Source organism: Oncorhynchus nerka, linkage group LG2 (assembly GCF_034236695.1).
Source record: "Oncorhynchus nerka isolate Pitt River linkage group LG2, Oner_Uvic_2.0, whole genome shotgun sequence".
Classification (NCBI taxonomy): domain Eukaryota; kingdom Metazoa; phylum Chordata; class Actinopteri; order Salmoniformes; family Salmonidae; genus Oncorhynchus; species Oncorhynchus nerka.
Window position 1 is genome coordinate 93,209,666 of NC_088397.1, and position 17,053 is coordinate 93,226,718.

The following is a 17,053-nucleotide window of genomic DNA, read 5'->3' on the forward strand; positions in this document are numbered from 1 at the left end:
AAAAGCAGAATGGAGTTTGGTGGGCAGTGATCTTCAGCCATTGAAAAAGCAGAATGGAGTTTGGTGGGCAGTGATCTTCAATTCAATGAATCATACATACAATCATACATATGAGTATGTTGCGTGCACAGAAAAAAAAATGTTGTGGGTTGAACTTTCTCAGTTACCACAGCATTGATTTCAAACCCTATCATCCACACCTACAACAAGAGTACCAAGCCTTAGGGGGGGTACTGTACATTACTGCAGAGCGCAGAATAAAATATTACCAAGTGGTGTTCAGAGAACAGCAATGTGTTGCAGATCCTGTCATATACCTACTACAATGTCATGATTAAAGAGATAAAATGTTTGGGGTAATAAAGTACAGCTTTGTTAAGTTCTCCAGAATCTATGATTAAATAACAATATTTATTGGGTTTAAAGTACAACTTTGTCAAGTGCAGCAACAAAATGGCTACCTGTGCATTTCCTGCTGGTGTCTTCCTTCTTGGAGGAGCTCATTAGTTTACAGTTGAAGTTTTCCTCCCAGTATTCTGCGAACCAAACGTTCCTGCGGTTGTTCTCCAGCGTCCGCGATGTGAAGTATGCGTCAAACCCTGGAAATAAAAGACAGATAAGCAAGTCTTAGAACAAGTCTTAGGCCTCAAGAGTATCTTTGTTTAACAATCCACTGTTTGTGTAGAAAAACGGCATGTGGGCAAAACTCCTCTTAACTCTAAGTCTGACTATACAGTATTCCCATTATGTAAGACACTTTTACCTCCAAGCTTTATCAATGTCCAGTTCCTAGATCAGAATATACCCTCGATTCCCTGCTGAAATAGACCCTGTGAAACCAATTGCACAAAAATATCCATTCCCTGGCTGGCTCCATTGCCAATAGGGATGGAGCCTATAAGTGTCAGGAATTAAAGCTGATGAGTAAATCCGTAGAACTGTCCTTCAGCCTGGAACTTGCTCCAACCTGCTCCAACACAATGTAACTCCGTCAAACCTGCTCCAACACAATGTAACACCGTCAAACCTGCTCCAACACAATGTAACTCCGTCAAACCTGCTCCAACACAATGTAACTCCGTCAAACCTGCTCCAATTTAATGTAACACCGTCAAACCTGCTCCAACACAATGTAACACCGTCAAACCTGCTCCAACACAATGTAACTCCGTCAAACCTGCTCCAACACAATGTAACTCCGTCAAACCTGCTCCAATAGAATGTAACTCCGTCAAACCTGCTCCAATATAATGTAACTCCGTCAAACCTGCTCCAATATAATGTAACTCCGTCAAACCTGCTCCAATATAATGTAACACCGTCAAACCTGCTCCAATATAATGTAACTCCGTCAAACCTGCTCCAACATAATGTAACTCCGTCAAACCTGCTCCAATATAATGTAACTCCGTCAAACCTGCTCCAATATAATGTAACACCGTCAAACCTGTTCCAATATAATGTAACTCCGTCAAACCTGCTCCAATATAATGTAACACCGTCAAACCTGCTCCAATATAATGTAACACCGTCAAACCTGCTCCAATATAATGTAACACCGTCAAACCTGCTCCAATATAATGTAACTCCGTCAAACCTGCTCCAACACAATGTAACACCGTCAAACCTGCTCCAATATAATGTAACTCCGTCAAACCTGCTCCAATATAATGTAACTCCGTCAAACCTGCTCCAATATAATGTAACACCGTCAAACCTGCTCCAATATAATGTAACTCCGTCAAACCTGCTCCAATATAATGTAACTCCGTCAAACCTGCTCCAACACAATGTAACACCGTCAAACCTGCTCCAATATAATGTAACACCGTCAAACCTGCTCCAATATAATGTAACACCGTCAAACCTGCTCCAATATAATGTAACACCGTCAAACCTGCTCCAATATAATGGAACTCCGTCAAACCTGCTCCAATATAATGTAACACCGTCAAACCTGCTCCAATATAATGTAACACCGTCAAACCTGCTCCAATATAATGTAACTCCGTCAAACCTGCTCCAATATAATGTAACTCCGTCAAACCTGCTCCAATATAATGAAGCTCCGTCAAACCTGCTCCGATATAATGCATCATGCCATGACTTTCCCCAGCGTTGTTTCAATGGCCTAAAGAGGATACTAGAGTTTCTAGTAGATTCTAGTTGAATTGCCTCTCTTACAGTGTGAACAGAGAGAGACTACAGGGGAAAACCAGTTAATCAATTGAACCTCGGCAACAACAGAGCAATGTCTTCTGTTGTTTTTATAGCCAAGAATGGTTAAAACAACAGAGCAATGTCTTCTGTTGTTTTTATAGCCAAGAATGGTTAAAAACCCGGGTTTGCAGAGTTCTACAAGACCGACTGTTAGCCTACGGAGCTAAATCATAGGCTTTACCTTTGGGGGAGCTAATGGAAGACGTGTGTCCATTACAAAACTGGGTTACTGTTCTATCTCAATAATTGTATTGTGTAAAAATCGATAGGTAGCAATGAGCGTCTCTCATCTGGCAGTATTAGTTAAGCTGTCCTTGCCCCAACAGTAATGTCCCAGTAATAATAACGTTTTGAGATTGAACTTAACATCCTGACCTTGTCTGGTACTTTTTGTGGAAAAAGCCCCCAGTTAAATTTTTTAAATTTTGTTTATTTTATTTAACCTTTTTTCAGCTATAGTCCTGGTTCAATAAAGCAAGAGGTATGACATAATGACTACAACTTAAATAGATCCATTACAGAAACACTCACACCAATCATCTCATAGGGTCGTCTGGGTTAGACCGTCATTGTAAAAAAGAACATTTGGTCTTAACTAGCTAAATAAAGGTTAAATAACAGACAAACCTTGAATGAGAAGGAGATATTTGTACAACATTGTTAACTGACAATGTAAATAAATGAATATTTCTCCTCACCAATACTGCTGCAGCAGGAAGTTGTTAATTATGGTGATAATAATTACAGCATCCTAATTATAAAGGGGACATGACAACAAAGTGAACACAGTGAACACATAATGCTGACCCAGTGTGTGTGTGTGTGTGTGTGTGTGTGTGTGTGTGTGTGTGTGTGTGTGTGTGTGTGTGTGTGTGTGTGTGTGTGTCCTGTGTGTGTGTTTCCTGTGTGTGTGTGTGTGTGTCCTGTGTGTGTGTTTGTGTGTGTGCGTGTCCTGTATGTCCTGTGTGTGTGTGTCCTGTGTGTGTGTGTCCTGCGTGTGTGTGTGTCCTGTGTGTGTGTGTTTCCTGTGTGTGTGTGTGTGTGTCCTCCTGTGTGTGTGTGTGTGTGTCCTCCTGTGTGTGTGTGTGTGTCCTCCTGTGTGTGTGTGTGTGTGTGTCCTGTGTGTGTCCTGCATGTGTGTGTGTCCTGCGTGTGTGTGTGTTTCCTGTGTGTGTGTGTGTCCTCCTGTGTGTGTGTGTGTGTGTGTGTGTCCTGTGTGTGTGTGTGTCCTGAGTGTGTGTGTGTCATGTGTATGTGTGTGTGTGTGTGTCCTCCTGTGTGTGTGTTTGTCCTCCTGTGTGTGTGTCCTCCTGTGTGTGTGTGTGTGTGTGTGTCCTCCTGTGTGTGTGTGTGTGTGTGTCCTCCTGTGTGTGTGTGTGTGTGTGTGTGTCCTCCTGTGTGTGTGTGTGTGTGTGTGTGTGTGTGTCCTGTGTGTGTGTGTGTCCTGCGTGTGTGTGTGTCCTGTGTGTGTGTGTGTTTCCTGTGTGTGTGTGTGTGTCCTCCTGTGTGTGTGTGTGTGTGTCCTGTGTGTGTGTGTCCTGAGTGTGTGTGTGTCCTGTGTGTGTGTGTTTCCTGTGTGTGTGTGTGTGTGTGTGTGTGTGTCCTCCTGTGTGTGTGTGTGTGTGTGTGTGTGCGTGTCCTCCTGTGTGTGTGTGTCCTGTGTGTGTGTGTGTTTCCTGTGTGTGTGTGTGTCCTCCTGTGTGTGTGTGTGTGTGTGTGTGTGTGTGTCCTGTGTGTGTGTGTCCTGAGTGTGTGTGTGTGTCTGTGTTTCCTGTGTGTGTGTGTGTGTGTGTGTGTGTGTGTGTGTGTGTGTGTGTGTGTGTGTGTGTGTGTGTCCTCCTGTGTGTGTGTGTGTGTCCTCCTGTGTGTGTGTGTGTGTGTGTCCTCCTGTGTGTGTGTGTGTCCTCCTGTGTGTGTGTGTGTGTGTCCTCCTGTGTGTGTGTGTGTGTGTCCTCCTGTGTGTGTGTGTGTGTGTGTGTGTGTGTGTGTGTGTGTGTGTGTGTGTGTGTGTGTGTGTGTGTGTGTGTGTGTGTGTCCTCCTGTGTGTGTGTGTGTGTGTGTCCTCCTGTGTGTGTGTGTGTGTCCTCCTGTGTGTCTGTGTATGTGTGTGTGTGTGTGTGTGTGTGTCCTCCTGTGTGTGTGTGTGTCCTCCTGTGTGTGTGTGTGTGTGTGTGTGTGTGTGTGTGTGTGTGTGTGTGTGTGTGTGTGTGTGTGTGTGTGTGTGTGTGTGTGTGTGTGTGTGTGTGTGTGTGTCCTCCTGTGTGTGTGTATACAAGAACTCCTCAGTAACAGTAACAGTGACTACTACCACATAAGATAAGGGCTCTGCCACTCCAAGTCTCCCCAGACCAGAGTCCCGGAACGGACCAGGGAGAGACCATGTAGTGGTTGCTAGTAGGACATAAGATGTGAAGACCACCTGAATGCCACCCTATTCTCTTTAAAGTGCACTACTTTTGACTAGGGCCCTTATAGAGCTCTGGTCAAAAGTAGTGCACTACAAACGGAATAGGGTGCCATTTTGGATGCATTCCAGGTAAAATGCTGCTGTTAGCTGCTCTGAACCCTGTGTAGAGAAGAGGCTAACAGAATAACAGCACAGGTCACCATCCCTCGGTGAACACAGCGGCACCCTGTCACCACTCACAGTACGTGCATCCCAAACGGAAACCTGTTCCCAACATAGGGCTCCGGTCAAAAGTAATGCACTACCCTATTGGGCCCTGGTCAAATGTAGTGCACTATAAAGGGAATAGGTTGCCGTGTGGGATGCAAACCACGTATCTGTGTGATTCCCGCAGCACGGTGTCACTTCTCAATATGTATCTCTTCTGATCAGAGCGGTGACCTGTGGGGCTTAACGCATGGCCGCGTGGCTAACACCGTGGGATATCCAGTACCAACCGACATCAAAGCAAATAACTCCTCTTTTATCTACAAGCCCCTGTACCAACACACTTAGCCACTTCTCTGTTTGTGTGCTTTACAACTCTGATTCAGAGACATGAAAGAGACTGTGATAATAACATGAACGCTTCTAAAACAGCTAAGTATTTTTTTGTGAATTCCAAAATGTACTTTGAAAATACAGCAACATTTTAAATTGGTTTTAAAAAATCAATCAAAATGATACAACTGGACATGTTAAAGGCCTGTAATAACATAAATGAACTGAAACAGATGTATGAGTGCGTTGTTGTATTGAGAAAATGTACTTTGTGTTTTCAATTAGGTGTAAAAATGCTTCCTTCAGGGAAAGAGAAACAGAAAATAAGGGATGATTGGAGAAGGCCGTTGGACTGGTTGCAGAGGAGTGAAAGACTGGTGGAGTGATACACATTAATGGCATTGTTAGGAGATGGAGGAAATAATTGAGGATAGGTTTTGAGGATGAGTGAGAGAGAGAGAGAGAGAGAGAGAGAGAGAGAGAGAGAGAGAGAGAGAGAATGAATTGTGAGAGTCAGCGTCAGAGACAGAGAAAGAGGGAGAGAAAGAGGGAGAGAGAGTGCGAGAGAGAGTCAATTTAATTGTGAGATAGAGATAAAGAGAGCGAGAGAGAGAAAGAGAGAGAGAGTGAATTGAATTGTGAGAGAGCTGAAGAGAGAGCGAGAGAGAGAGCGAGAGAGAGCGAAAGAGAGCGAGAGAGAGCGAGTGAGAGAGCGAGAGAGTGAGAGAGCTAGCGAGAGAGAGCGAGCGAGAGAGCGCAAGAGAGAGAGAGCGAGAGAGAGAGCGCAAGAGAGAGAGAGCGAGAGAGAGAGAGAGAGCGAGAGCTTGAATTGAATTGAGAGGGAGAGAGAGTGAGAGTGAACTGAATTGTTAGAGACAGACAGAGAGAGAGAGAGAAAGAGAGAGAGAGTGAGAGCGAGAGCGAGAGCGACAGAGACAGAGACAGAGAGAGAAAGAGAGAGAGAGAGAGTGAATTGAATTGTGAGAGAGCTAAAGAGAGAGCGAGAGCGAAAGAGAGCGAGAGAGAGCGAGTGAGAGAGAGTGAGAGAGCGAGCGAGAGAGTGCGAGAGAGCGAGAGAGAGAGAGAGAGAGAGAGAGAGAGAGAGAGAGAGGGCACCTCAGGAAATAAAAAAATAACTGGCTTCTTCCTCTACCTTCTGCATTATGTATGCCCTGCAATTATCTACAAGGGAAAATGTAAAGCACAAATTACACTCTGATTAATCATTGTAATCATTTGTCTGACTAGTGGTTGAAAGAACATTTCATTTGAATGTGCATTTACATTCCTACCGTCGGCAACTCCTTTTTTCATTTCAGCTCAAGTGGATTCTAATCTAATCCACTTAGTCTGTCTGTCTACATGAGGCTGAGAAATGAGGGACGGCTTTTTGTTACTGTTACCAAATGCTGCCATGTAACTAAGGAGGTTGGGTAGATACAGCCCTGTATGAGAAGCGTTTTAAACTTTTCATGCTTAAAAACAACAACAAGTGTTCTGTCTCAGCTTCATCTCCCAACCATGACAATACGATAATTGGCAGTTACAAACAAAAATAATGTGCCAATCGTTTTTTTTTCTTTGTTTGCAAAATGTGCACCTCAGACTAGCTTTATTATATGAAATATTGAAACGTTTGAGTCGGTCTTTTCTAGTTATGTGATTTGATTAATCTTTTTGAGATGTTTATATTTTGGATTGTATGACCAGTTATGTTGGGATTAGATTTCCCCTTAAATTGTTGTTCAGTGTAAAATTAAGTTATCATTAACTTTCACTATGTAACACTAAACTACAAAAAATATGGATGACTGTATTAACTTCTTATAGCTGCAGGGGCAGTATGAGTAGCTTGGATGAAAGGTGCCCAGAGGTGCCAAGAGTAAACGGCCTGCTCCTCAGTCCCAGTTGCTAATATATGCATATTATTATTTTTTGGGATAGAAAACACTCTGAAGTTTCTAAAACTGTTTGAATGATGTCTGTGAGTATAAGAGAACTCATATGACAAGCAAAAACTTGAGAATAAATCCAAACAGGAAGTGAGAAATCTGAGGTTGGTCGATTTTCAATCCTGGCCCTATTGAATTCACAGTGGGATATGAATGAAGTTGCACTTCCTAGGGCTTCCACTAGATATCAACCGTATTTAAAAACTTGAATGAGGCTTCTACTGTGACGTGGGACTGAATGAGAGGGGAATGAGTCAGCTTACTGGCAGAGAGCCATTTCCTGGTCTCGCGCATTCCATTCCACATGATATCGACCTGCGTTCCATTGCTTCTCTAGACACAAAGGAATTCTCCGGTTGGAACGTTATTGAAGATTTATGATAAAAACATCCTAATGATTGATTATGTACTTAGTTTGAAATGTTTCTTCAACCTGTAATATAACTTTTTGAAGTTTTTGTCCGAAGTAATGCTCGACCTGCACGAGCATTTGGATATGTGTACCTAACGCCATAACAAAAGTAGCTACTTGGACATAAATAATGGACATTATCGAACAAATCAAGCATTTATTGTGGAACTAGGATTCCTGGGAGTTCATTCTGATGAAGATCATCAAAGCTAAGGGAATATTTATCATGTTATTTCTGGTTTCTGTTGACTCCAACATGGCTGCAAATTTTATTATTTTTCTGAGCTCTGTCTCAGATTATTGCATGGTTTGCTTTATCCGTAAAGTTGTTTTGAAATCTGACATAGAGGTTGCATTAAGGAGAGATATATCTATAATTCCATGTGTATAACTTGTATTATCATCTACATTTACAGAGTATTTCTGTTGAATCGATGTGGCTATGCAAAATCACTGGATGTTTTTGGAACTAGTGAACGTAACGCGCCAATGTAAACTCAGATTTTTTTTATATAAATATGAACTTTATCAAACAAAACATACATGTATTGTGTAACATGAAGTCCTATGAGTGTCATCTGATGAAGATCATTAAAGGTTAGTGATTCATTTTATCTCTATTTGTGCTTCTTGTGACTCCTCTCTTTGGCTGGAAAAATGGCTGTGTTTTTCTGTGGCTTGGTGGTGACCTAACAAAATCGTTTGTGGTTCTTTCGCTGTAAAGCCAATTTGAAATCGGACACTGTGGTGGGACAAACAACAAGATTACCTTTAAAACGGAATAAGATTACATGTATGTTTGAGGAATTGTGATTATGAGATTTCTGTTGTTTTGGCGCCCTGCACTTTCACTTGCTGTTGTCATATCGATCCCGTTAACGGGATTGCAGCCATAAGGCTTTTTTAATACTATTATGTGTCTAACAACCTGATAGAATGACGCTCAACACATCCTGTTCGCTAGTTATTCTTATTCAAGACAAAACTCCTGAGTGACGTTTCGAGAGGACAACAACTTTGCAAAACCAAAAAACAATAACTGAATTCTCAGTTTAACAGATGAATAAACACATATCTGGTTAAAACTACAAATGAATTGATAGTATTGTTAAGCATGTAAGCTGTGGGAAACGGTGAGTGAGTCTGGATCTGATTAGACACGGGAACTACCCATAAGGCTCTGGTCAAAAGTAATACACTATGTAGAGAAGAGGGAAGACCGTGTGTGTGTGTGTGTGTGTGTGTGTGTGTGTGTGTGTGTGTGTGTGTGTGTGTGTGTGTGTGTGTGTGTGTGTGTGTGTGAACAGAACAGTGTTGATAGGGGATCATATATTCCTGGGAGACAAGTATTGAGCCGCCTGCTCATGGAAAACCTACAACAACAAGTGGCCAAATAAACACACACTGCCTGGGGTCACTGTGAAAGTCAGAGGCAAGCTGTGATTCTAATAGCTGAACATAATACTACATTTTGTTCCATGCAGATTTAGATTTAAATCCTAAAAGGAAATCCTCATTTTGTCGAAGTGTGAGAATCTAGTTAATTAACCGCTGGTTCTGAGATACGGGAATCCAGTTGGTGGAGAAGGTACATAGGTATTTTACCTTCATGTTCAAGTATCAAGGCTTGTGTATAACAGTAGCATCTGAAAAATTGAACTTATCCTCACCACGTGACCTGACCAGGACAAACTAGTGGGGCAAAAACATGATCAGGACAAACTAGTAAGGTGGGGTTATAACAGGGCAAACTAGTAAGGTTATAACAGGACAAACTAGTAAGGTTATAACCTGACCAGGAAAAACTAGTAGGGTTATAACAGGACAAACTAGTAGGGTTATAACTGGACAAACTAGTAGGGTTATAACTGGACAAACTAGTAGGGTTATAACAGGGCAAACTAGTAAGGTTATAACCTGACCAGGAAAACCTAGTAGGGTTATAACAGGACAAACTAGTAGGGTTATAACCTGACCAGGACAAACTAGTAGGGTTATAACAGGACAAACTAGTAGGGCTATAACAGGACAAACTAGTAGGGTTATAACTGGACAAACTAGTAGGGTTATAACCTGACCAGGACAAACTAGTAGGGTTATAATAGGACATACTAGTAGGGTTATAACAGGACAAACTAGTAGGGTTATAACAGGACATACTAGTAGGGTTATAACAGGACAAACTAGTAGGATTATAACAGGACAAACAAACTCGTAGGGTAATAACCTGACCAGGAGAAACTAGTAGGGTTATAACAGGACAAACTAGTAGGTTTATAACCTGACCATGACAAACTAGTAGGGTTGTAACAGGACAAAGTAGTGGGGTTATAACAGGACAAACTAGTAGGGTTATAACAGGACAAACTAGTAGGGTTATAACTGGACAAACTAGTAAGGTTATAACCTGACCAGGAAAAACTAGTAGGGTTATAACAGGACATACTAGTAGGGTTATAACAGGACAAACTAGTAGGGTTATAACCTGACCAGGACAAACTAGTAGGGTTATAACCTGACCAGGACAAACTAGTGGGGTTATAACAGGACAAAAAAGTAGGGCTATAACAGGACAAACTAGTAGGGTTTTAACTGGACAAACTAGTAGGGTTATAACCTGACCAGGACAAACTAGTAGGTTTATAACAGGACATACTAGTAGGGTTATAACAGGACAAACTAGTAGGATTATAACAGGATAAACAAACTCGTAGGGTAATAACCTGACCAGGAGAAACTAGTAGGGTTATAACAGGACAAACTAGTAGGTTTATAACCTGACCATGACAAACTAGTAGGGTTGTAACAGGACAAAGTAGTGGGGTTATAACAGGACAAACTAGTAGGGTTATAACAGGACAAACTAGTAGGGTTATAACTGGACAAACTAGTAAGGTTATAACCTGACCAGGAAAAACTAGTAGGGTTATAACAGGACATACTAGTAGGGTTATAACAGGACAAACTAGTAGGGTTATAACCTGACCAGGACAAACTAGTAGGGTTATAACCTGACCAGGACAAACTAGACAACAAAAAGTAGGGCTAGTAGTAGGGTTATAACAGGACAAAAAACTAGTAGGGCTATAAGGGTTATAACAGGACAAACTAGTGGGGTTATAACAGGACAAACTAGTAGGGTTATAACTGGACAAACTAGTAGGGTTATAACAGGACTGACCAGGACAAACTAGTAGGGTTATAACAGGACAAACTAGTAGGGTTATAACTGACCAGTAGGGGTTATAACAGGACAAACTAGTAGGATTATAACAGGACAAACAAACTCGTAGGGTAATAACCTGACCAGGAGAAACTAGTAGGGTTATAACCTGACCAGGACAAACTAACTAGGGGTTATAACAGGACAAAAACCTAGTAGGGCTATAACAGGACAAACTAGTAGGGTTATAACAGGACAAACTAGTAGGGCTATAACAGGACAAACTAGTAGGGCTATAACCTGACCAGGAAAAACTAGTAGGGTTATAACCTGACCAGGACAAACTAGTGGGGTTATAACAGGACAAACTAGTAGGGCTATAACCTGACCAGGACAAACTAGTAAGGTTATAACCTGACCAGGACAAACTAGTGGGGTTATAACAGGACAAACTAGTAGGGTTATAACAGGACAAACTAGTAGGGTTATAACAGGACAAACTAGTAGGGTTATAACCTACCAGGACAAACTAGTGGGGCTATAACAGGACAAACTAGTAGGGTTATAACTGGACAAAATAGTAGGGTTATAACTGGACAAACTAGTAGGGTTATAACTGGACAAACTAGTAGGGTTATAACCTGACCAGGGCAAACTAGTGGGGTTATAACAGGACAAACTAGTAGGGTTATAACCTGACCAGGACAAACTAGTAGGGTTATAACAGGACAAACTAGTAAAGGTTATAACCTGACCAGGACAAACTAGTAAGGTTATAACAGGACAAACTAGTAAGGTTATAACTGGACAAACTAGTAGGGTTATAACAGGACAAACTAGTAGGGTTATAACCTGACCAGGACAAACTAGTAGGGTTATAACAGGACAAACTAGTATGGTTATAACCTGACCAGGACAAACTAGTAGGGTTAAAACAGGACAAACTAGTATGGTTATAACTGGACAAACTAGTAGGGTTATAACAGGACAAACTAGTGCGGTTATAACCTGACCAGGACAAACTAGTGGGGTTATAACAGGACAAACTAGTGGGGTTATAACAGGACAAACTAGTGGGCTTATAACCTGACCAGGACAAACTAGTAGGGTTATAACCTGACCAGGACAAACTAGTAGGGTTATAACAGGACAAAAACTAGTAGGGCTTATAACAGGACAAACAAACTAGTAGGGGTTATAACAGGACAAACTAGTAGGGTTATAACAGGACAAACTAGTAGGGTTATAACAGGACAAACTAGTGGGTTATAACACAAACAGGACAAACTAGTAGTAGGGTTATAACAGGACAAACTAGTAGGGCTATAACAAACTGACCAGGACAAACTAGTAGGGTTATAACCTGACCAGGACAAACTAGTGGGGTTATAACAGGACAAACTAGTAGGGTTATAAACAGGACAAACTAGTAGGGTTATAACCTGACCAGGACAAACTAGTGGGGCTATAACTGGACAAAAAACTAGTAGGGTTATAACTGGACAAACTAGTAGGGTTATAACTGGACAAACTAGTAGGGTTATAACCTGACCAGGGCAACTAGTAGGGTTATAACAGGACAAACTAGTAGGCTATAACAGGGTTATAACCTGACCAGGACAAACTAGTAAGGTTATAACCTGACCAGGACAAACTAGTGGGGTTATAACAGGACAAACTAGTAGGGTTATAACTGGACAAACTAGTAGGGTTATAACTGGACAAACTAGTAGGGTTATAACCTGACCAGGACAAACTAGTGGGGTTATAACAGGACAAACTAGTATGGGACAAACTATAACAGGACAAACTAGTAGGGTTATAACAGGACAAACTAGTAAGGTTATAACCTGACCAGGACAAACTAGTAAGGGTATAACAGGACAAACTAGTAGGTTATAACTGGACAAACTAGTAGGGTTATAACAGGACAAACTAGTGGGGTTATAACCTGACCAGGACAAACTAGTAGGGTTATAACAGGACAAACTAGTATGGTTATAACCTGACCAACTAGGACAAACTAACTAGGGTTATAACAGGACAAACTAGTATGGTTATAACTGGACAAACTAGTAGGGTTATAACAGGACAAACTAGTGCGGTTATAACCTGACCAGGACAAACTAGTAGGGTTATTATAACAGGACAAACTAGTGGGGTTATAACAGGACAAACTAGTAGGGCTTATAACCTGGACAAGGACAAACTAGTAGGGTTATAACCAAACTGACCAGGACAAACTAGTAGGGTTATAACCTGACCAGGACAAACTAGTGGGGTTATAACAGGACAAACTATAACTGGACAAACTAGTAGGTTATAACTGGACAAACTAGTAGGGTTATAACAGGACAAACTAGTAGGGTTATAACAGGACAAACTAGTAGGGTAATAACCTGACCAGGACAAACTAGTAGGGTTATAACAGGACAAACTAGTAGGTTTATAACCTGACCATGACAAACTAGTAGGGTTATAACAGGACAAACTAGTGGGGTTATAACAGGACAAACTAGTAGGGTTATAACAGGACAAACTAGTAGGGTTATAACCAAACTAGTACCAGGACAAACTAGTAGGGTTATAACTGGACAAACTAGTAGGGTTATAACAGGACAAACTAGTAGGGTTATAACCTGACCAGGACAAACTAGTAAGGTTATAACCTGACCAGGACAAACTAGTAGGGTTATAACAGGACAAACTAGTAGGGTTATAACCTGGACAAACTAGTAGGGTTATAACAGGACAAACTAGTAGGGTTATAACAGGACAAACTAGTAGGGTTATAACCTGACCAGGAAAAACTAGTAGGGTTATAACAGGACAAACTAGTAGGGTTATAACAGGACAAACTAGTAGGGTTATAACAGGACAAACTAGTAGGGTTATAACCAGGACAAACTGAGGGTTATAACCTGACCAGGACAAACTAGTAGGGTTATAACAGGACATACTAGGGACAAACTAGTAGGGTTATAACAGGACAAACTAGTAGGGTTATAACCTGACCAGGACAAACTAGTAGGGTTATAACCTGACCAGGACAAACTAGTGGGGTTATAACAGGACAAACTAGTAGGGTTATAACTGGACAAACTAGTAGGGTTATAACCTGACCAGGACAAAACTAGTAGGGTTATAACAGGACAAACTAGTAGGGCTATAACCTGAGGACAAACTAGGTAGGGTTATAACAGGACAAACTAGTAGGGTTATAACAGGACAAACTAGTAGGGTTATAACCTGACCAGGACAAACTAGTAGGGTTATAACAGGACAAACCAGGACAAACAAACTAGTTATAACAGGACAAACTAGTAGGGTTATAACAGGACAAACTAGTAGGGTTATAACAGGACAAACTAGTAGGGTTATAACAGGACAAACTAGTAGGGTTATAACCTGAACTAGTAGGGCTATACAAACTAGTGGGGTTATAACAGGACAAACTAGTAGGGTTATAACAGGACAAACTAGTAGGGTTATAACAGGACAAACTAGTAGGGTTATAACAGGACAAACTAGTAGGGTTATAACAGGACAAACTAGTAGGGTTATAACAGGACAAACTAGTATAACTGGTTATAACTGGACAAACTAGTAGGGTTAACAACAAACTAGTGGGGTTATAACAGGACAAACTAGTAGGGTTATAACCTAGACCAGGACAAACTAGTACCAGTAGGACAAACTAGTGGGGTTATAACAGGACAAACTAGTAATAACTGTGGGGTTATAACAGGACAAACTAGTAGGGTTATAACAGGACAAACTAGTAGGGTTATAACAGGACAAACTAGTAGGGTTATAACAGGACAAAAACTAGTAGGGTTAGTAGGGGTTATAACAGGACAAACTAGTAGGGCTATAACCTGACCAGGACAAACTAGTAGGGTTATAACCTGACCAGGACAAACTAGTGGGTTATAACAGGACAAACTAGTAGGGTTATAACAGGACAAACTAGTAGGGTTATAACCTGACCAGGACAAACTAGTAGGGTTATAACAGGACAAACTAGTAGGGTTATAACTACAAACTAGTAGTAGGGTTATAACAGGACAAAAACTAGTAGGGTTATAACAGGACAAACTAGTAGGGTTATAACCAAACTAGTAGGGTTATAACCTGACCAGGACAAACTAGTGGGGTTATAACAGGACAAACTAGTAGGGTTATAACAGGACATACTAGTAGGGTTATAACAGGACAAACTAGTAGGGTTATAACCTGACCAGGACAAACTAGTAGGGTTATAACCTGACCAGGACAAACTAGTGGGGTTATAACAGGACAAAAAAGTAGGGCTATAACAGGACAAACTAGTAGGGTTATAACTGGACAAACTAGTAGGGTTATAACCTGACCAGGACAAACTAGTAGGGTTATAACAGGACATACTAGTAGGGTTATAACAGGACAAACTAGTAGGATTATAACAGGACAAACAAACTCGTAGGGTAATAACCTGACCAGGAGAAACTAGTAGGGTTATAACCTGACCAGGACAAACTAGTGGGGTTATAACAGGACAAAAAAGTAGGGCTATAACAGGACAAACTAGTAGGGTTATAACAGGACAAACTAGTAGGGCTATAACAGGACAAACTAGTAGGGCTATAACCTGACCAGGAAAAACTAGTGGGGTTATAACCTGACCAGGACAAACTAGTGGGGTTATAACAGGACAAACTAGTAGGGCTATAACCTGACCAGGACAAACTAGTAAGGTTATAACCTGACCAGGACAAACTAGTGGGGTTATAACAGGACAAACTAGTAGGGTTATAACAGGACAAACTAGTAGGGTTATAACCTGACCAGGACAAACTAGTGGGGCTATAACTGGACAAAATAGTAGGGTTATAACTGGACAAACTAGTAGGGTTATAACTGGACAAACTAGTAGGGTTATAACCTGACCAGGGCAAACTAGTGGGGTTATAACAGGACAAACTAGTAGGGTTATAACCTGACCAGGGCAAACTAGTGGGGTTATAACAGGACAAACTAGTATGGCTATAACAGGACAAACTAGTAGGGTTATAACAGGACAAACTAGTAAGGTTATAACCTGACCAGGACAAACTAGTAAGGTTATAACAGGACAAACTAGTATGGTTATAACTGGACAAACTAGTAGGGTTATAACAGGACAAACTCGTGCGGTTATAACCTGACCAGGACAAACTAGTAGGGTTATAACAGGACAAACTAGTATGGTTATAACCTGACCAGGACAAACTAATAGGGTTAAAACAGGACAAACTAGTATGGTTATAACTGGACAAACTAGTAGGGTTATAACAGGACAAACTAGTGCGGTTATAACCTGACCAGGACAAACTAGTGGGGTTATAACAGGACAAACTAGTGGGGTTATAACAGGACAAACTAGTGGGCTTATAACCTGACCAGGACAAACTAGTAGGGTTATAACCTGACCAGGACAAACTAGTGGGGTTATAACAGGACAAAAAAGTAGGGCTATAACAGGACAAACTAGTAGGGTTATAACAGGACAAACTAGTAGGGCTATAACAGGACAAACTAGTAGGGCTATAACCTGACCAGGAAAAACTAGTGGGGTTATAACCTGACCAGGACAAACTAGTGGGGTTATAACAGGACAAACTAGTAGGGCTATAACCTGACCAGGACAAACTAGTAGGGTTATAACCTGACCAGGACAAACTAGTGGGGTTATAACAGGACAAACTAGTAGGGTTATAAACAGGACAAACTAGTAGGGTTATAACCTGACCAGGACAAACTAGTGGGGCTATAACTGGACAAAATAGTAGGGTTATAACTGGACAAACTAGTAGGGTTATAACTGGACAAACTAGTAGGGTTATAACCTGACCAGGGCAAACTAGTGGGGTTATAACAGGACAAACTAGTAGGGTTATAACCTGACCAGGACAAACTAGTAAGGTTATAACCTGACCAGGACAAACTAGTGGGGTTATAACAGGACAAACTAGTAGGGTTATAACTGGACAAACTAGTAGGGTTATAACTGGACAAACTAGTAGGGTTATAACCTGACCAGGGCAAACTAGTGGGGTTATAACAGGACAAACTTGTATGGCTATAACAGGACAAACTAGTAGGGTTATAACAGGACAAACTAGTAAGGTTATAACCTGACCAGGACAAACTAGTAAGGTTATAACAGGACAAACTAGTATGGTTATAACTGGACAAACTAGTAGGGTTATAACAGGACAAACTAGTGCGGTTATAACCTGACCAGGACAAACTAGTAGGGTTATAACAGGACAAACTAGTATGGTTATAACCTGACCAGGACAAACTAGTAGGGTTAAAACAGGACAAACTAGTATGGT

The 17,053-nt window shown here is 41.2% G+C and overlaps 1 protein-coding gene across 1 annotated transcript in view; it reads right to left on the minus strand.

Annotated features, from left to right (window-relative positions):
* Nucleotides 1–17,053, minus strand: part of grm7 (glutamate metabotropic receptor 7) — a 526,754-nt gene that overhangs the window by 181,331 nt on the left and 328,370 nt on the right. The window contains exon 5 of the mRNA XM_065004348.1: nucleotides 462–599. Within this exon, the coding sequence (XP_064860420.1) occupies nucleotides 462–599 (138 nt within the window). The remainder of the gene's footprint in view (nucleotides 1–461; nucleotides 600–17,053) is intronic.